The 21,221-nt window shown below is 44.4% G+C and overlaps 1 protein-coding gene across 1 annotated transcript in view; it reads left to right on the forward strand.

Annotated features, from left to right (window-relative positions):
- The window catches only part of TMEM63A (transmembrane protein 63A), a 48,507-nt gene that overhangs the window by 13,859 nt on the left and 13,427 nt on the right, over positions 1-21,221 (forward strand). The window contains exons 4-17 of the mRNA XM_018573241.1: positions 972-1,023; positions 2,077-2,114; positions 4,494-4,636; positions 5,382-5,433; positions 7,575-7,683; positions 8,850-8,920; positions 10,667-10,747; positions 12,063-12,186; positions 14,094-14,227; positions 15,166-15,303; positions 16,653-16,806; positions 17,477-17,583; positions 18,614-18,700; positions 20,147-20,206. Coding sequence (XP_018428743.1) covers positions 972-1,023; positions 2,077-2,114; positions 4,494-4,636; positions 5,382-5,433; positions 7,575-7,683; positions 8,850-8,920; positions 10,667-10,747; positions 12,063-12,186; positions 14,094-14,227; positions 15,166-15,303; positions 16,653-16,806; positions 17,477-17,583; positions 18,614-18,700; positions 20,147-20,206 — 1,350 coding nt within the window. The remainder of the gene's footprint in view (positions 1-971; positions 1,024-2,076; positions 2,115-4,493; positions 4,637-5,381; positions 5,434-7,574; positions 7,684-8,849; positions 8,921-10,666; positions 10,748-12,062; positions 12,187-14,093; positions 14,228-15,165; positions 15,304-16,652; positions 16,807-17,476; positions 17,584-18,613; positions 18,701-20,146; positions 20,207-21,221) is intronic.

Here is a 21,221-nt window from a genome sequence, read left to right on the forward strand (position 1 = left end):
GGTTCTATTGGTGTTCAGCCTCCCTGAACTTTCTGTCCAATACAAGATCACAAGGGGCAGAGCAGACTCCAGCAGCTGTCCATTTACTAGCTTGGAGGAGCTTGGAGCAGGGGATTGGCTTGCCTTGCTGTGCCTGTGTGTTTGTGGAGACACGCACAGCTTACTAGCGCACACAAGGGTGGCTAAATAGGACCCTGCAAGGGAAAGGAGCCATAAGGTGTATAAGCCACTTTAAAAATGAATGGCATTTAAAATGTAACCAAGCCACGCTTCAAATCACCTCTAGTGTCAATAGGGACTGTAAGAAAAATCCATGAGCTTTTGCTAGGGATGCAACGATCACCTGGTGACGAAGCATGGAGACGGCTTCCCTGTCAATCGGTAAGCCGGGTGGCAAGTCTTTACACGCCGGCTGGCTTCCTTAACCACCTCCCGTCCGCCGATCGTTGAAAGACGGCCGGACGGGAGCCTCCTGGATGCCGGCGGTCGTCTTTCTGTTTTCAATACATTATTTTATGCTCAGTGATGTCCTCATTGGGTCTCTCTGCTTCTCTATGCAGTTCAGTAAAATAATGGCTGGTGGGAGGAGCTGCACATGCATTCCTGACAACAGCTAACTACCCTAGATAATGCCCATATGTAATGCTGAGCCTCCATGATTGAAAGAACTGAAATGCAAAGAATGAAAGGAGCGGGTCAGAGACAGAATGACTGGGGAGGAAAGTGCTAGATGAGGCTGGACATCCTCCAGCCAGGAAATGAGGCGGGCTCTATCTGACTTGTTGCAGCGTCTAATGCACATCATGAGAAGCTCAGTGTGCAGTGAAATCAGAATCATTTAAGTACAGAAGAGGAGCCGGTACAACTGTGCAAGACTGGAGGAAGGCTGGAGTTCAACCTAAAATATTGGGTGATGATCACAGAATTGTCACTAACCTAAACACATATTTTATTTTTTGCTCTCCAAACAGCTCCTATGAAGCAAAATCACCTTCAGTTAATGAGGAGCTGGAAAGGGACAAGGTAGGTAACTCAATATATTCCTCTTAAAATTAATTTCAACCCCAAGGGATGCTGTCCGAGGTTACTGAATTCGCCTCTGCACACTGCTGTACGCCCCCTTACATGTTTCTAGTAAACTTGCATAAAATCAGGAATTCTTGTTCACAAATATTGCAATACATGTTCAAACTGGCCAACTGTGTCAAAGTGATCCCCCTCTGGCCGACTGCGTCAAAGTGCTCCCCCTCTGGTCAGCTGCATCAAAGTGATCCCCCTCTGGCCAACTGTGTCAAAGAGCTCCCCCTCTGGTCAGCTGCGTCAGAGCGATCCCCCTCTGGCCAGCTGCGTCAGAGCGATCCCCCTCTGGCCAGCTGCGTCAGAGCGATCCCCCTCTGGCCAACTATGTCAATCCCTTTGTCTAAATATACAGGTATGAATATCAGACGACTTATCAAACATGTAGTGTCACTGTACCATATACCACTATGGTCGATCTATACCAGTTTGTTCTCTGGCTTTCTCATCTGCTAACTAAAGCCGGCTATACACAGAGCAAATTTTGGTTGTTTCCCGCTGAATCGCACAAAATGTGATCCATGGTTGGCCGTGCTGGTATCAACCTGTTTGACAAAGGTCAATGTTTTCATTGATTTAAAGGAGTTGGGTGGGAAAACTGTTGGCCAAACAATGACTGCAGCCAATGAGATTGAGTCACTGGTCGGGTATTCTGACAGCCGCGTTCTGTGTCAGAGTACTATAGTCGGGTTTCTTCCATCCACGCTCTTTAGATGGAGGAACCAAGTGATATTTCTCGCTTAGCTCCACAGGGAAAACATTTTAAAGGGTATCTCCAGCTTTAGTTCTGGGTCTTTAACTCAGAAAGTATATTAAGGTAATGGCCAGACAGCTAGCACAACACATGGGGTTGGCGGGTGCACAGATGTTGCCAGTTGTTCCCTGCGATGCGTCTGTCCATCTGTGGACACCCTGACCCTTCACTCTGTGATAATCGTGTCTTTATGTTTTTATCACCGTCACTTCCTTCACTGATGATATATTTGGTGTTGTTTTTAGGGCTTCTGTTCCTGGATATCGGCCCCGTTCCACATGCGGTAAGAAGATGCCAATACTATGCAGTAGACACTGCAGCTGTTCTGAAGTACAAAAACCTCACTTGATTAACCTTAACCCAGGGTCCCCCCCCATTTGATGCCTCCCTAGTCAAGTACCCCCAACACTCATATTAAAAAAAACACTGTTAACCTAAAAATGTTTTCCAATAATGCAGCGCCACGTTCTCTAGCATTCTCCTGTGGGTGCAGGGCGGCGAGCCGAGCTTTGACACCCTGGACTCACAGGAAGAGAATTGGACTTTAATCAGAGTTCTATAGAACTTAATGCAGCAAGAATCCAGAGAGCCCCCCAAATGTGGGGTGGGAGGTATTTGTTTCTGAAGCTTGTGGTGTGTAACGTCCAGTCTGTCCTGTGTCCCCAATTTGATCTCACCTTGCAAGGCGGGTTTGAATGTGATTGATGTCTTCGAGATGCTACTTGGAACTGACTCATGCCTCAGACTTCCATCACAATAGCAGGTGTGTTTGGGAACAGCTGTCTCTGCAAAGGAAGATGCAGTCTGCCTTGAGCATATGTTTAGTTACATTTTGCTATATATATATATAAGGTTTCTCAACACTTCAGTTTAGAGCTGCAGCTAACGATTATTTTCAAAATCGATTAGTTAGCCGATTATTAAGTTCGATTAATCGGTTAATCGGATAAACAAAAAAAAAAAAATTAAAAATGGCTCCAGTGATGGGACTACTAGTTTGTATTGAGATTGTAGTCCATCACAGGAGCAAGCTTGGAGCGGTGGAAAAAAATAGTGTGGTGTGCAATATAGTGAAAAGGAAAGTGTAAAATTATACAGCAATGAATGCAGAATGGCACCGGCTATAGAGGACTACAAATCCCAGCAATAGTACATTATACAGCGCAATGCAGAATATCACCAGCTATAGAGGACTACAACAAATCCCAGCAATAGTACATTATAGCTGGTGGTATTCTGCATTGCGCTGTATAATGTACTATTGCTGGGATTTGTAGTCCTCTATACAGTGCAGTGCAGAATATCACCAGCTATATAGGAATACAACAAATCCCAGCAATACATTATACATACAGTGTATAATGTATTGCTGGATGTGTATTCCTATGTATAATATACAGCACAATGTACCATAAGCTATAGAGGAATACAAATCCCAGCAATACATTATAGAGCACCATGTGTGGGAAGTGCAGGCTTACCTGAGCAGTCTTCCAGCAACTTGCTTCTGAGATCGGACCTGTCTATCAGCGGCTGTCATCCCCCCACACCTGCTCCTCCTTACTACATCTCCCCGCGTCCCTGTGCCAATCGTGGATGTGGGCGGGCGGGGAGGAGGTGCGGCGTGGATGCGGGCGGGTCTGGCAGCGGAGAGCGTGAGGTGGGGAAAAGGTGCGGCGCGCAGCATGTGTGGAGCCGTGAACAGGGCCAACTGATCGGAAGCCGATTAATCGATTATTGAAAAAGTTGACAACTTTTTCAATAATCGATTATGTCGATTAGTTGTTGCAGCCCTACTTCAGTTTTTGATGCAACATTCCGGGGCATAGTCTGTCAGCATTGTGCTTCATTGGTTATTTTTGCTAGGGATGTCCCGATACTAGTATCACTTTTGGAGCCACTTTTGGGTACAGGGCATTTGAAAATACTCCGATACTAAAGGCCGATACCGGCCCTTCACATTTTTCAACCGGATGGGCTGCCTGAGGTCTCGCGCTTGTGGGGTCCTCAGGCAGCTGTCTTTGACAGTGTCTGTCCGGCCCCAATCCCCTCCTCCTCGTTCCCAGCGCAGGCATAGCTTGGGACAGCCCCACACTGAATGTGCATTCCGGAGCCGACACAAGCCTGGCATTCGCCAGTTCAGGCCGGCACCCACCTGTTCAGGCCGACACCTGCCCACAGAGCCCACATGCAGCCCCGGTGAGACCGTTTCTCAGCCCCGGTGAGACCGTTTCTCAGCCCCGGTGAGACCGTTTCTCAGCCCCGGTGAGACCGTTTCTCAGCCCCGGTGAGACCGTTTCTCAGCCCCGGTGAGACCGTTGCGCAGCTGTGTGTGTTATTGGTAAGCCAGTAGAGGGGCTTTAACCCCTTCGTGACTGACGACGTACAGTGTACGATGCGCAACATAAAAATTTGCAACTACCACCATTATATTGTATAGGGTCTTGGCATTCAGAAAATATTTTAAGTAATTTTTCAGGCCTAAAATGTGGAATATTATATATATAATATATATAAATGTGGGTGCAAAAAATGAAAAAAAGGCCTCAGTCATTAAGGGGTTAAGGTAACAGTAAATACAATGATGAAATAAAATAAATCCTCATGGAAAAACACATTTGTCACTGTGTATTTGGAACTAATTTCCTTCCTCCCACCATAGTGATGAAGACATCTACGAGCGGTGCGGTGAGGACGCCTGCCACTACTTGTCATTCCAGCGCCACATCATATTCTTCCTAGTTGTCGGCAATCTCCTGTGTATGGTCGCCATATTGCCGGTCAATCTGTCTGGTAGTCTGCTTGGTAAGTACTGTGGGTAGGGCTGCCATAAGGCAGGGAAGGAGGATCTGAACCCCTGTCATACTGCTATTTGGGGCTCTTTCAGAGAGGTTTCCCCTGCTGAGATAGAGATTCCTGTCTTGCTGACATCATTTTACCAGACAGGAAGTGAGGGGAACTCTCCAACAGCAACATAAACAGCAATAAAACTGCTTAGGGGGAAGGCTAAAAAGGAAAGGAATAAAACCTTTATTGTTTTTATTTCTGCCTGTGTCCCTGTTGTAGTAAATACATAGTTTAGGTAGGCCCTCACAATACACACCAGAGACCCCGATCATATGTGTGATGCGCATTAACGTGCATAGCGTTTATGCACGTTTTGCAGTGTTGGCCACGTGTCAGTCCATTAATTTCATTTAATTTCAATGGGCTGCCCTACATGCGGCAAAAAAGCTCATGTAGCAGTTCGAGCTGTGGAGAGTCATGCATTTTTGTTTGTCGTTCATTAAGGGGTAGGCAGAGACGTGTGTTTTGCTTGCCACTTTTGTGGTGTCATTAAAGGAGAACTATGAGGTGAGTGCTTTTCACTCACCTCATAGTTCTAGCCGACCTGTGACAATGAGACTGTCACAGATCAGCTCAGTAGATTGGGAGGTGAGCGAACACATACCGGGTTCGCTCACCTCTCGATCCAGTCACAGCTCTCTGCCGTGACAGGGGGAGGGGCTGGATTCTAAACTAAAGTGTCCATCTTCTTCTCTCTCAATAGATGCCGATCCTCTAAGCTTTGGAAGGACAACCATTGCTAATCTTCAGCTTGAGTGAGTGTTGGCTTATCTTACTCCCATTTCCCTTCTTCCTTTTGGATAGTCCTGTCATTTTTTTTTCTGGGATCGTGTTCTCTGTCCTGGCTCTCCTCTTATGTCATCACACCCGAATGTGCTGTGACAACGGATTCATTCTTTCTTTCTTTCTTTCTTTCTTTCTTTCTTTCTTTCTTTCTTTCTTTCTTTCTTTCCCTTCTGCTTAATCATAAAGTGACCCTTTCCTTTATCCATGCAGGCTAAAATTAAAGAGACCCTGTCCCCAGACGGTTCATTTCAACAATGATCTTCTCATAAGATTACATGAGCATTTAAAGGGTTTCTAAAGCCTCTGTTTTTTTCTTTGCATATATCTACTGCTAACAAGCAGTAGATATATGCAAAAAGTTTTTTTTTTTTTAAACAAAAACCGCTTTAACATCGCAGATGGTATGTGCAGGAGAACAGATCTGCCCTGGAACAGCTGATCAGTCCTGAAATGTCACTTCTATCGGACTTTGTGAAATGTCAGATCGCACTCTCAAAGTGACATTTCAGGACCAATCAGTTGTTCCAGGGCAGATCGGTTCTCCTGCACATACCATCTGCGATGCCGAACTGCCCTGGAACAGTTGAAAAAGCTTTGAATTCTACACCTTTTGCCGGTCACATATATTAACACCGGAAAAAATGGGCGTGACTACGTTGGAATGTGTGACCACGTGACCGGTCACACATTTCAACCCTGTCACAATCGTTGATAGAACACCGGCCCTGGGCTTTAACTACAAATCCTATAATCCCTCTGGGAGTCATGTCCGTGGCTGTCAGAGTCTTGCAATACCTCATGTGACTTGTAGTTCCACAACAGCTAGAGGGCTGAAGCTGCCCATCTCTGCTCTATAATATTCCCATTTACTCCTTTCCTGGCAGCTACATAAAAGCTTATGTAGAGAGGTGAAGTAAGGGCAGAGGAGCTGGACCAGCATAGACAGTAATTAGACACTCTTAGACCTCATTCACACTGCCATACAATACACTGTGTATATGCGCGTACACGCGTATTGTATTATATGCAAATAAATGGCTCCATACACATAGCTGCGTAATGGAGCCGTATATTTGCGTAGCGTAAAGATGCGCAAAAACAGAATGGACACGAGATGCGTCCGGGCAGCGTATTTCTGCGTATTTTACACGCGTACAGTTCGTAAAAAGTTCTATTACGAATGATGCATTCTGGGATTGCATATAGTGCATGCATGTAAGCGCATATATACGCAATATACAATTCTGCTCTTGCAATGTGTGTGCATGAGGCCTCAGAAGAGGAGAGGGCCTTGACCAGCAAGGAGGGAGGGGATTGTTCTTCCCTGAAGAAGTCAAACCTGCTAGCATATTCAAAGACATGTTGCACGTGCTTTAAATAATAATTTATTGAGGGGCTATTGGCTCCTTCACTGGCCCCGTGTCAGTGCACTGGGCTAATTATGACACTCGTAGAACTGTCACATGGGGGAGAGAGAATCACCACTTCCACCCAATAAGCAGGCAAGTTATCATGGAAGTGGTAAAGGTGAATTAGGAGGCAGTGGAGTTATACGTGTGGAACGGGGCTTCAGATCACAAGACCAACTGAACAGAATTACAAATCCTTTGGTTGGCAGATCGAACAGTAAACACGTATGTATTGTAGCTGGGTAATTGTTTGCTTGGAGATCCACTTTATAGGAATGTTGCCTTCCAACAGGGGTCGCCATATTCCAGCCCTCCAGCTGTTGTTTGGCTACAAATCCCATAAGGCATTGCAAGACTGTGAACAGCCATGACTCCCAAAGGCATACACATGCTGGGATCTGTAGTTCCACCACAGCCGGAGGGCTGAAGTTTGCCTGCTTATTGGGCGGAAGTGGTGATTCTCTCTCCCCCCATGTGACAGTTCTACGAGTGTCATAATTAGCCCAGTGCACTGACACGGGGCCAGTGAAGGAGCCAATAGCCCCTCAATAAATTATTATTTAAAGCACGTGCAACATGTCTTTGAATATGCCTGCCCCTGCCATACAATAAGCATCTTATTTCATGTCAATGTGTTTCCATAGCTTACCTTTTTGTTTGTCATGAATTGCTGCTCAGTCGTCGTGTCCCTGTGTCTGCAGAGACGGCCTGCTGTGGCTTCATACGGTCATTGGAGTGGTCTTTCTCATCCTCATTGTCTTCCTCATGAGACATCATACATCTGCCATCAAGTACAAGGATGAAGATACGGTATGTGCAGGATCAGTGCTGGAATAAAATGTTGCTCTTGAAAACTTCGGCATGATTCACCTTTGCTGGACAGAATTCTATGGTTGTTGCTGGGATAGGAAGTGAAGGGCAATCGTGCAAAAGGGTCACTTGTTCCATTGACATGGAAGGTCTAAACCTCCATTTCCGCCAAGGTGGGAAGTAAGCCTTCAGGGCTTGTTCACATGATGTCCGGACCAGATCTGGTCCGGATTTGGAGCAGATCTGCAGGGCTATGCGTTTTTGACGCGCTCCAGTAAAAAAAAAAAGAAAGTGGGGCTGTCAGTATGTTAGCTGCAGTGCGGCGCGTTTTTGACGCGTTCGTGCGTGACCGGACAAAATGTGACATGCAGCATTTTCTATGTGCGGACCAGAACGGACTGCGCACGTGAGAACTGTAGCCCATAAAACACATTGGGATGCATTTTGGGTGCAGGAGCGCACAGATCTGGTCCGGACTGAATCCGGACGTCGTGTGAACAAGCCCTCAGAGAGGGAGGAGTTACAGCCCCCAAAATGCGTTGGCTTTGCAAACAATCTATCATGGGAATAAGCTTGTATTTGGACTTTGCACTTAAATTCTATATTCATTCATCTCCATCACACCCCAAGGTGATAGTAGAAGCCCTTTGGTGTGCCAGCCCAATATTGAGATCCTCTATATTTACACCATTGCTGTTCTATTGGATGAGAACAATCATATAAAACAAACATACAAATAACCCTCAGGGTTCCAGCACTTCTTATCCACTCACCCGGATTCATTGCTCAGATCAGGAGTAGGCAAACTCCGGCCCTCCAGCTGTAGTACAACTACAAATCCCATGGGGCATTGCAAGAATGACAGCCACAGGAATGACTCCCAGAGGCAGATGCATGTTGGGATTTGTAGTTCCACCACAGCCGGAGGGCCAGAGATTGCCTGTTCCTGGTTTAGATGATACTGCAATAGGCTTCGTGATACAGACATTTCACCTGTTCTCCTGAAGCAAGCACTTGAGTGAGATATTCTGCCTTTACTTGTCCACAGACCTCATTGTCCTTCACAATGATGGGGAGTGCCCAGAGGGTTGAATGTGAAAAGAAAGAATCATTTGACTTGTAATAAAAGTTGCAGTTCTCTAAATTTTTAATTTTTTTCTGAACAGGTGAAACAGACTCTTTTTATCAGAGGACTACCTCGCCACTCCAGAAGAGACTCCATCAAGAGACACTTTACGTATGTGATGAATGGTGTCTGTGTGTCTTTAAAGTGATGTGTCTGTGTAGCAGGAGCCTTTGCAAGCTCCTCTCTCAATTTCCAAGTGACAGGAAACTCTGTCTGTCCTCATAGAAAGACCCGGGACAGACTGAACTTCCTCTCATTTAATATACAATGCTTCTACATCTTTAACCCTTTGTTGGGACAGACAGTGTTCACATCTAGCTTACAACTGATGCGATTTGCCAGCACAGTACAGACAGGGTTCATTATGTTAACTAGGGATGCACCGATACCGTTTTTTCAGTATCGAGTACCGGTACCGTGTGCCCAGATTATCAGGAAGTCGGGCGGCAGATCATGGCCCAGCTTCCTGATTGCCTGTGAAGCTGCTGTTCTAGCGAAAGAACACCGTCTTCACTTGCCGAGTCTGCCTGGCTTCCTGACCAATCAGGAAGCCGGGCGGCGGGTCATGAAGTGCTGTTCGGCTTCCTGATGGGACAGGAAGCCAGGCTGCCTAGCAACAAGGGAAGCCGGCTTTCTAGCCAATCAGGAAGCCAGGTGGCACGTCATGACCCTCCTCCCGGCTTCCTGATTGGCTAAGAAACCGTTGTCACTTATTGCTAGGTAGAGTGGCTTCCTGACCAATCAGGAAGACGGGAAGTGAGTCATGAAGTGCCGCCTGGCTTCCGGATTGGTTGGGAAGCCAGGCTGCCTAGCAACAAGTGAAGCTGGCTTCCTAGCCAATCAGGAAGCCAGGTGGTGGGTTATGACCCGCCTCCGGGCTTCCTGATTGGAAAAGGAAGCCGGCTCCATGCTCCCTCGGCACTTGCAGTCAGAGTGAAATCTCCCTCTGATCACAAGTTCTGGTATCGGAGGTAAGTATTGGAGCATTTGGGTGAGTATGAGTACTCGCCAAAATACTTGGTATCGGCAACGATGCTGATACTAGTATTCATATTGGTGCTTCCCTATTGTTAAAGAACTACATTTCTTTCAGAAGAGAGTGCGTATTGTGCAAGCAGCAATGAAAAAAGATTTAAGTTATGCTATGAGAATAAGAATCATGTACCATAAAAAGTTGGTGTTATCCCAATTTGGATGCAAAAGTGGAAATACACTTTAAACACCCTGAGAAATGTTGATTAAACTTGGTTGTTGCATTGTTCCTTGTTCACCTTTCAGCATAGCTTTGGGAGCCTAATGAGGAGATGTTGGGGGGTAGGAGGGGAACGGCATGTGGCCCATTCACTTCTCCCATTTGCCGGTGCTTGGGTGACCTAATACAAGGCCTGAGCATTGTCACGGGAAGATCTTGAGAGCCGGTATGGCCTCCAGGGCAGCCAAAGTTTTGTACCTCTTGCAATCTCTTCACATTGCATGAAAACTGATTATAAATGCAAACAGCGGGAAATAACCCTAATAAGGAAACATGCCATATTCAGAGACTAGGGTCATGCCTTTCAAATACCACTAAAAAGGGTTAAACAGAGCAGATTAAATACAAATAAAGGAACTTTTTTACACTCCAAAGGATTTGTATTTTTGATCATCCAGCCCCGAGATTTACACAGCTGTGCCACCCAGCACAGCCCTGTCTGGCAGGACAGGAGACCTGATCTTTCTCTGCAGCAGCAAACACTGAGGGCTCATTTACATAGTACAGACAATATGACAGAATATGTTCCTATGAAATCCGTATACAATTGGCCCTCTTTATAATACAGCTAGTAAATGGGTAGTAAATCTTTCTCTGTGTTGCAGTGAGGCTTATCCCACCTGCCGAGTGATGGAAGTCCACTTGTGCTACGATGTCTCTAAACTAATCTGGATCAACATTGAGAGGTAATGTATGGTAACATCTGTAATAGAAATTATCGCTGTGATACCTTCTGTTCCTTGTCCACCTTCTTCTCTCTCTTGAGTCTAAAACCTCTGCGTCCGAATTCCAAGCTCCGCCCTCACACTGTGCCCATTATATGACTTAATTCCCATTGTCCTGCGTGTGTGTGTGTTGTAGCCCACGTGGTAGAACACGCCTATGCAGTTTCCCTTTCCTTTTCACATGAAAGCGGACCTTTACCCATATCTTTAAAATAACAACAAACACACCTTTTAGAAATGTTTAGTAATGACAATCTACAAACACATACTTCTAGATAATTTCCGGCTTTGTATACCTTATTTTCTCTTTTCTTCCCCAGTCTTCTCACAGTGGCCATGTTAACTAAGGGCAGATTACTATCTCTCCTTTTACTTCCTGGATTTCTGGCACATGTGACTAGACATGTGACCATGCACATCATCTCAAGGGAGGAAAATGCCTTTCCCTGAGATCTCATGAGATGAGATTTCCCAGCAATGCTCTGCTGATGTAATCTTCCCAGGATGCAATGCTTTTGGCACTTACATCATCAATTCAATGACAAGGCAATCCCAGTGTGCATTGCTTTGGCAAACTGAATCAATTTTGCCCTTTCAAAGCAGGAAGTGAACGCTCTGCAAGTGTAAGTATTTCACAATCACAGCATTGTACACCTGATATGTCTATGTTATTAATCATCATACAGAGAGGGATGCATTGGTAGAATTAGATTTTTGAGTGTAAAGGTCAGCTTCAAGTTGCAGTCAATAGACATGAACCAGCCACATAGGAAAGAATGGGATTTCAAATTGATATGAATTTTCTGCAGCAAAATGAACAAATGTGAATAGGCCCATAAAGGTGTCATTATGCTAATCCTAGTTTTGACCCTAGTTAGCCATCACACACAATGCAGTTTGATTCACACTCTTCTTTAGTACCTTTTGGTACTGCCACAGCTCTGAGATTGGTTTACTAGTGGTACAGGTCCAACTCGAAGACCGATCTACTGGTGCAGCTCACAGGCTTATGTACTGGTGATACTAGTGCAGATTACAGACAGACCTCTTCAGAGAAACCACTGCTTCCACTTAGAGTAAGGGTCCTTCTTTGCAGCATGCTGGCACGAGACAGGCTTTTCTACTCAAGCTGTGGCCGATTTCTAAAGGAAGCCAACTTTGAGACTCAGTATACCTTTCTTTTCAGATGCACATGGAATGTGTTTTTTTTTTTTTTTTAAAGCTAATTTAAACTGAAGGTTTAGTTAGGCTTTAATTTTTTTTATTTCATCCACAGGAGGAAAGCTGAAAAGAGTCTGACTTATTACAACGATCTTCTCAACAATACTGGAGAGTACGCCTTAATAAACCCCAAGCCGTGTGGGCAGTTATGCTGCTGTGTTACGCCTGGGTGTGAGCGGGTACATAACTGTCACAGGAGGCTGATCGAGCAGTGTAGGGAGGAGATCTCAGCCTCCTGTGACAGCGTGGGCTGTCTCCGCCCCCACACCGCTCTGCCGGACTGTGATAGGAGGCTGAGCGGTGTGGGAGGAGAGACGCCGGCCGCTCACAGCGCTCGGCCGGCTGTCAATACACACACACACACCACTTCCACAGACTAAGGCCTTGTTCACACCAAGCGCAGATCAGTTGCAGACCGGATCAAAACTGCATCCAATGTATTCCAATGGTATTTTTTGCTCCAGTTCACATCGCAGCGTGCAGATCCAGAGCAGGTGAAAAAACTGCAGCAGGCCCTATTTTACCTGCTCTGGATCTGCAAACGCATAAAAAATGCATGCAAATGCCTGGAACGCACTGAAAGCCCATGTTAAACTACATTTTTTTTTTAACCAAAAACAGCCCAGAACGCATCAAAAACGTGGCACAACCCACTGCACTGCGTGTGCAGTAACCTGAGCGGATCTGCTCTGCATTTGGTGTGAACAAGGCCTAAACCATCACAGACTAGATCTCATTATACATTTCATTGTAGTAGCATTAGTTGTATAAACTCGACACGTTTCACAGGAGTATCTGAGGCATTGGTATAATACTGAGAACCTCTTGGAGTCAACAACATGGACATATCTGCCAAACGTCTGGTGGGCAAGCATATGGATACCAGCGGACCATTCCCTCCTATTTGAATCAATACTGACAGAGCTGCAGATAACACCACATTTATTCAAACACTGCACTCCTCCATAGGATACACTGCACGATAGAAAGATCCTGACGTTGGTGGAACAGTGTAAGCAACCTGGGAAACGAGAGCCCACATGGTCTGTGGTCAGGAGGAGATGGACTCTCCTTCCTCAGGTTACTTACACTGTTCTACCAACGTCAAGCTCTTTCTATCATCCATTTTCAGATATGAATAGAATCTTGCAAGCTGAGTCTCCTACTGACTTGTTCTTGTTCATTACTAGCAAAAAAAAGAACAAACCTTACCTCTCTACCCACTAATTTTTGCAATAAATTATTTTTACCAGCATTACAAGTGCTTTTAAAAGGGGATGTTTTTGTATGTATTTTTTTTTCTATATTTTGGATTTACAAAATTCATATTTGATCTGCTTTTCTCAGCTTTCAGCCAGGAAAATATGAAATGGTTTGTATTAATATTTCATATAATATTTTCATATTTACATTTCCAGCCAATAGGCAAAGCTTTAGGCTCCTTTTTATATGTTTATCTGTCTGTTGTTAGTTGTTCTGTTAAACAAAACAAAAAAAAACAGAGAGCTATAAAGAAAATTTGTATCCAAAATGGGAAAGTTTCAGACCAGTTAGACTCCTCCTTCCTTACCCTCTCTTCCTGCTCTGTACAGACAGATCTATGTGGATTTTCAATTACAGAGAGACAGCCTGAAAGCAAACGGTCTGTGCTCTATTTCTCTCATTTGAAAACCCATACCGATTTGCCATATTGCCAATAATCTGTGGACGCCTGACCACACCTAAATGAGCTTGCTAGACATACCAATACAAAACCATGGCCACTTGATTTCCCATACGCCGACCTCATCAAACCATGTCTTTATGGAACTGGCTTTGTGCACTAGAGCTCAGTAATTTAGAGGAGTACCTACATATCTTTGCTAGTATAGTGTACCTGTGTCATAGGGGAACCCCATATTATGGTTATTTGTTAGATTGTGTATTAGTAGAAAAAAAAAAAAATTTAAAAACCTAAACGTTAAAAAAATGCACATTGCATTGCTACAGTCTGGATCCCTTCATCTTTGCCTCTTCATGCAAGTACATTTCCTAATCTTTACTTTGGAACGCTTGATGTCTGATCCACTATGCCTTTCCCACACAGGAGGATGCAATTGGATATTACACGAGGATGAGAGATAAGCTGCTGGAAGAGTATACAGCTAATATGGAGGTAGTTCTAAATGCTCCACTCGGTATGGCCTTTGTCTCGTTCTCTGACAAGTCTATGGCAACTTTGTAAGTATTTTATGTATTGTGGGCAAAATATGGAGGGAATTAAAGGAGGTGCTACAATTAACCTCTTGCCGTCCGCCCGTAGTAGAAAAACGGACGGACGGCACTGCTGCATCTGCGGGTTGATAAACCTAAAATGTTGTTTTTACAAATTTCGGTTGCTAATGGACTCCCAAATCATATTACATAGTTAGGTTAAAAAAAAGACACATGTCCATCAACATCGGTCATGTCCAATGTCCAACATTATAAAGCATATTATAATAAAAAACATTCCAAATCCCTTTTATTCTACCCTTTTATTTCTAGGTCACATGATTGTATTGCTTTTTTCGGAGCCAAATGGCCTGGGCAGTGGGCGGGACCTGTCTGCCCTGCCATGAGTGGCAATGACAGGTGAGGCCACTGTCGATCAAATACCCTTATCCACCCTGTCAGGCTCTCAGCTGCCTGCAGCACCGCCTGATTGGGCGAGTAAGAGTATTTGATTGACAGTGGCTCCTCCTGTCATTACTATTCACAGCAGGGCAAACTTTTCCTGCCCACCACCCATGCCATTCACATACAAGTAGAACATGGCGGAGTAAGCCATAGATGTGGCTTATTTGCAGCATGTGTACAAGCGGTGGTAACACTGCAAAGGGTAGATGACCCTTTAGTAGGTGTGTGTAGGTCACTGACACTGTCAACGGGTATTTTTTAACAAAAATCTATTTTCTTTTAAATAAAAGGCCCACAATGCTATAGAGATATATGTGACTATAATGGGGTCCTTTTTAGGTTTACTGACGTGTCAATTAGACTCGGCTTATATTTCTCACTTTACAAAAAATGACTGGTTGCTTTGTTTATCACCAACAGTTTTAATTTCCTCCTTTTAAGATGCATTTTCTTTGTTAATCTGATGCGGTGATTCTTGAGACCTTGTTTTGTATCCGCAGTATCCTGAAGGATTTCAACGCTGTTAAGTGTCACGGACAAAAGTGTTCCACCCAACCCCAACCATCCAGCCTCAGCAAACAGCTTTCTGCCTTGCAATGGTCTGTCTCCTACGCCACCTACCCAGAGAATATCTCCTGGTATGTTGTCTCTTTATAAATTACACAGATACGCCTGCTGTACTATGTGAGATCCACAAACAATCATAGTCCAAGGAATCTTTGAGATCACAAGTTGGCTTTCGGGTCGTCTGTTTAGCAGTATGACTTTGGGAGAATCTCATTATTGTTACCTGAAAAGGAAATACTTTTTATGTACACTAAAGCTGGCTGTAGACCTGTGAGGTCAGTGGGGTGCTGTGACGCGATTTGATTGCTTTAGAAGCAGAAATAAAATAATCAACAATTAAAGAATATCTAAGGCCCAAATTTTTCTTTAAGTTGGTCTCACACCTATGAGTTCTCTCGCACATTTCCCTAAGCATAGCAATGCTAAACGTGTAGAATCGCATTATTTTCAGTGGGCTCGTTCACACCTGAGTGTTGTGTTGCTTGTAACAAAAAAAGTGCAAAAAAAGAGAAGCTATGTTTTTTATCGGGCAGGATCATGCATTTTTGGCCCCATAGACTCTAATGGGTGCGCCTCTAAAACGTTTGATTTTTGTGTGGTATCAACCACAACCACAATCTCCTCCTAGTAACTAGCTTTCTATTGGTTCAAACTGCTCAATCCTTAAAAACCCCCCAAAATATGTACAAAAACAAACTTCAAAATCACCTGAAAAGTCTGAATGGGGGTTTGAAGGACAACTATACCTTACCTCTGGCCCTATTCCAGCGCTTCCCACTGTGCAGCCCTGCTTGAAGGTGCACAGACACTTTTCAGAAAGCGTCCTGGTAGCATCCTCTTTATCCCATGGATGTGAACCTTGGCCCTATTAATTCCTATAGGGGAGCCGTACTCAGCAGAAATGCTGGGGGCTAGTTGACATGCATATGCAGGATGAAGAGAACCTGGGAGCAGGGCTAAGAAGTAGACCAGGTGAGTGGCAGTCAGGGGATGGGGAGGATACCTTAAAGTATAACTCTTGCAAACAAAATCTCCCATACGAGATTTGCCTAGTGGATGATCTCCCCTATCAAGGCTCCTTGAGCTGAACCATTCTCCCGATGTCATAACCAGACTTCTATCTGACACTCCCCAACACTGCTGCTTTATTGTAGTGCTGCATTTCCCCTCAAATAAACACAGGGATGGCCACGTGGTAAAAGAGCCACCAATGGTATAAAAACAACTGTAGTTTAACCAGTATAGGTGAAAACCACTAGCAGATATGTGTTAAATCAGAAATATGACTTCCTCAGTGGTAAATCTGCGTAATGCTAAGTTACATCTAATAGTTGTACGACAGACAGTAGTATAATAGTCATTGTGGCATTAATAAAACTGGATGTTAAGTTTATTTTTCTTTGCTGTTCCTTTTTTTTAGGGAGAATATGTCGGTGCACGGAGTGAGATGGTGGGCCCGTTTCATCGGCATCAATTTTATCCTCTTCATTGTGCTGTTCTTCCTGACAACGCCATCAATTATTATTACTACAATGGACAAGTTCAACGTCACCAAACCCATCTACTACCTAAATGTAAGCGATGGACAATTGCAGCTCAGCCTGGGGTTTAAAATATGGCGTATAAACTGCCAGATTTCATAAATAATGAACAAAGCCTCAAAGTCCAGCTGTGCTTTCAGTTTCAATGAAATTAGCTAAGTACTTTCACTGTGCAAAGGGATGATGGTGCCCGCTGTGCATGGCATGATTTAAAGGAGAACTATGGGGTCAGGGCTTTCCCCCATAGTTCTCCTTAGTGTAACGGGAGGACACAAACTATCGTCCTCCCGTCACCCTAAGCTCAGTTGCTGAGCTTGGCTAAGCTAAGCGAGCTGAGACGCTGAAGCGGATCCCGACAATTATGTCTGGATCCGCCCAGCTGCTTGAGTGACAGCTGGCTCTGCCTATCTAGAGGGAGAGCCAGCTGTACCCGCCCCCTTCCCCGTCCGTTCCGCCAGTCAGCGCTGGAGGAGCGGGGAGGCGGGGAATCCAGCCCCTCCCCTGTCACGGCAGAGAGCTGTGCCAGTATGGAGAAGTGAGCGAACGCCGGTATGTGTTCGCTCACTTCCTGATCTACTGAGCCGACCTGTGACAGTCTCATTGTCACAGGTCGGCTAGAACTATGAGGTGAGTGAAAAGCACTCACCTCAGTTCTCCTTTTAATATCAGTTAGCATAACCTCCATTATATTGTGTTTCTGCAGAATCCAATCATCAGTCAGTTCTTCCCAACTTTGCTGCTGTGGTCGTTCTCTGCACTGCTGCCCACGTTCGTGTACTATTCCACCCTCTTCGAAGCCCACTGGACAAAGTAAGATATTGCACTTCTGTGTCTTTTCAAGGCTCAGCCCATCCAAAAATGAATTGTTCAGTTGCAGCTGGCTGCTATGAAATAAAAAGTAATTGAAATAAATCTTTCAAGTGTCATTTAAATTGATCAAATGAAAGCTTGTGCGTTTCAGAGATGCCGCGTATACCATTTAACCATTTTCATGAGGGCCATAAGATCCCCCAAATCTGGGCTCCTCAATGTCGGCGTATTATTATAATAGGTGGTCCTACTGATAGGGAGGTCTAGGGGATGGGAAGGGACGGGTCAGCGATTGACTTAACCAGCAAAAGTCATAATTTGCATAAGTGTGCCTTAGATGTTCATGAAGACCTTTTTATATTTAGGCAGAGATGCCTGGATGTTACCCACATTGTAAATTGAAAGGAGAAGTATTGGGAGAGTAATACAGAATGCATCTGTCACACGTTGGTTCTATACCAAGAGCTAAGCGATCGTGTACTTGGATCAGTCAGCTCACAGTCTCTTCCCTGCAAAGAGCGGTGACCGTCGGTCACCGCTCCCCACAGGAATCGCCCTTCCACTTTTTCCTCCAGCGCTCATTGGAGAGAAAGTGGAGGGAGCTGGCTCTGGCTCTAGAGAGGTAGAGCCAGTTATCAATCAGGCAGTTGGGTGGATACTGAGACTATTGTGGAGGAATAATTTTTAGGCAAAGGCCAGTTAACTTACCAGCTTGTTTTGCTTTATTTTTAATGGTAGCGGGTGGAAATGGAAGCACTAACACAGGCAGAACATACAGTCTCCATACTAATAGCGTACTGCTGAATTTGAGGCAACTGAGCTATTATATTGCTGGTGAGCCAGCATGATCTGGGAACACTTGTGTTAAGTTGGCACATGAAAGCACATACACTCCACTTCTAGACTTTGCAGACATGAGATACATCTGCAGGAGCTTAAAAAAATGTGCGAGAGCCATAACTGCAAATCTCTGTTTCTGGTGACATTCTGTTTGCTTGTGCTACTCACAATGTACCTACATGTGTTACAGATCTGCAGAAAACCGGATTATGATGCACAAAGTGTACATCTTCCTGATATTCATGGTCCTAATTTTGCCATCTCTTGGCCTCACCAGGTTAGGAATATCTGCCATGTTTTCCTGCTTATGTGGTATGTCCAACTGTCTAAGTTTCCCTGACATCCCTATGTTTCTCAATGTCCCATATTCTGTCCTCCTGTGCCTGTGCTTTTGTCTTGTACCTTGCCCGATTTCTTGTCCTACCTCCCTCCTTCCTGTCCCGTGTTCTGTTGTACTGTGCCTGTCTTGCCTTTCCTTTCGTTCTCTTGCCTCCTTCCTTCCTGTCCCTTGTACTTTCATACTATGCCTGTTGTCTTTGTTATTACTTTTGTTTTTGTATTTTTGTTTGTCTTGCCTCTCTCCTTCCTCTCCCATGTTCTGTTGTACCGTGTCATTGCTTTCCTTTTGTCTTGTACTTTGCTAGATTGCTTGTTTTGCCTCCCTCCTAATTGCCTTTTGTATTTTTGTTAGTTAGTCTTGCCTCTCTCCTTCCTTTCCCATGTTCTGTCTTTGCTTTCCTTTTGGCTTGTACTCTTGTTAGCTTTCCCTGTCATATTCTTCCTGCCTACCTCCTCTGCTCTCTGTGTGATTATCCACCTTTTACTTTTATCTTATATTTTGCTTTTTCCCTTGTCCTGCCTCCCTCGTTTCCTCTTTATCAGGGCTCTGACTTTGTCCGGCTGGCTGCATTACTGTTCATTCACCAAACCATTACCTTATGCCTGATCTTTTCTGACTCCCAGTCTGCCTGCTTGCTGTCTTCCTTGTACACATTGCCTGCCCTTTCCTCTTACTGCTTGCCTGCTGCACATTCTCATTGATGCACTTCTGTGACTATTTGTTAGTCTCCATACATAAGGTAGGAGTCCTGGGACATTATCATGCATTTATAACGTATCATGTAGCTCTCAGACTGTGGCATGCTGTCACATATTGTGCAGTGTTTTTTCTTGGATCTTCTTCTTCCAGTAGAATGTGGAGTTCCCTCCACTTTGTGACGGTGATATTAGAGCAGAGAGTCAGAGGAAGGGAGTGTCAGTCACTGCTGGTGTATTAAGGGCAGAGTAGCAGGAAGGGGGGCTCACTTTCCACTCGGTCTAACCACTGGCACAGTTTGTGTTTGAGATGCTGTTTTTCTTAATTTACCTTTCAGGCGGCTGACTGTCACTCTTTGGGATTTTGTAGTCTAGATGAACGGTTTTGTAGTCTGTATTTGAATGTACTTGTTTCCTTCACTCTAAGGTTTTGGACTTTTTGGTGGGCAAGGTGCTAATACATTTTTCCAAGCCTCATGGTTTGCCCTCTCTTCCCCCTTTCCTCTCCCTCCACCATCTTTACCTGCATCACTTTGTCAGTCTACCTCCCCTTTACCTGTCCCCTTCCCCCAGCCCATTCCTTGCTTTAGTTTAACTTCCTCTGTCTGTGATGCTTCTGGTCCTTCTTCCTCTGTGGTCAATGTGTATACAGAATATTCTAAATTTCTTTCCCAATGTCTGTCTACAGCTTAGACGTTTTCTTCCGATGGCTATTTGACAAGACCCTGGATGGTCCCTTCAGACTGGAGTAAGTACGGGCCGCTTCACCTTTTCCTGTGTACACCATATAGACTTTCCATAATATTTAATACATCATAGAATGAAGCAGAGAGTTTCCGATCTTTAGGGATTTGTGCTCCTTGAAGTATTTCAAAACCCAGGAACAAAAATGTACTATAGTGCAGCTTACCGGTCCTTGGATGCGGTGGCTGCATTCGTTTTCCTTTTCCTTTTTTTATGTCTCTTTTTTTTTTTCTTTTATTTACACTGGGTTATCCTGTCCAAGGGTGACATCACTAGCATACTGTTTCTATGAGGGAGCAGTTCTGTTATACCAGGACAGGTAGTATGTTAGGATTGCACAGGACTACAGAATACCTCCCTACTTGTCTTCATAACATAAGATGAGGTGTTCTGTAATCCACATTGAGAACTGGACAGAACTGATGACACTGATTGGGATTTGCACAGGAACTTCACTAAATTTCTGACCAGATCAACAGGTATATTTTGCACTTATTAAATAGATATAACAAAACATTTTGAATGGCATATTTAACTGACCAAAAGGGAGCAAACGAGAAGTTCATTGTCGGGGTTTAGTTCAACTTTAAAGTGTATTTCCAGCCAAAGTCACTGTTACAGAGACAAAGTAAAGGGAAATTCAATGTTTTTCAGTTGCCACTAGAGCAACTGGTGAGGGAAAATCTTCCAGTGCGGACACCTGTTGCTGTGACAAATTTGTAAGATGGCAGTTCTGTTAGGAGAGGTTTCCTCTCAAGTACAGTACTGGACAGGAAGTGTGAGAGGGAACGGCAGTACTGGACAGGAAGTGTAGGGAACTCTCCCCAGCAGGACCCAAAGAAAAAAAAAACACTGATAGGGGTTTAAACCCTTCTATCTAGAACTTAAAAAAATAAACTTTGGATTTACATTCACTTCAAGACTCCTGTAGTCGGAAATGGCTGCTTAAAGCATCATCTGGTCCCACAGCTATTTTTATATAATCATTTGTACATATATGTGAACCTTATATATATATA

Source organism: Nanorana parkeri, unplaced genomic scaffold (assembly GCF_000935625.1).
Source record: "Nanorana parkeri isolate BGI_ZX_2015 unplaced genomic scaffold, ASM93562v1 scaffold2297, whole genome shotgun sequence".
Classification (NCBI taxonomy): domain Eukaryota; kingdom Metazoa; phylum Chordata; class Amphibia; order Anura; family Dicroglossidae; genus Nanorana; species Nanorana parkeri.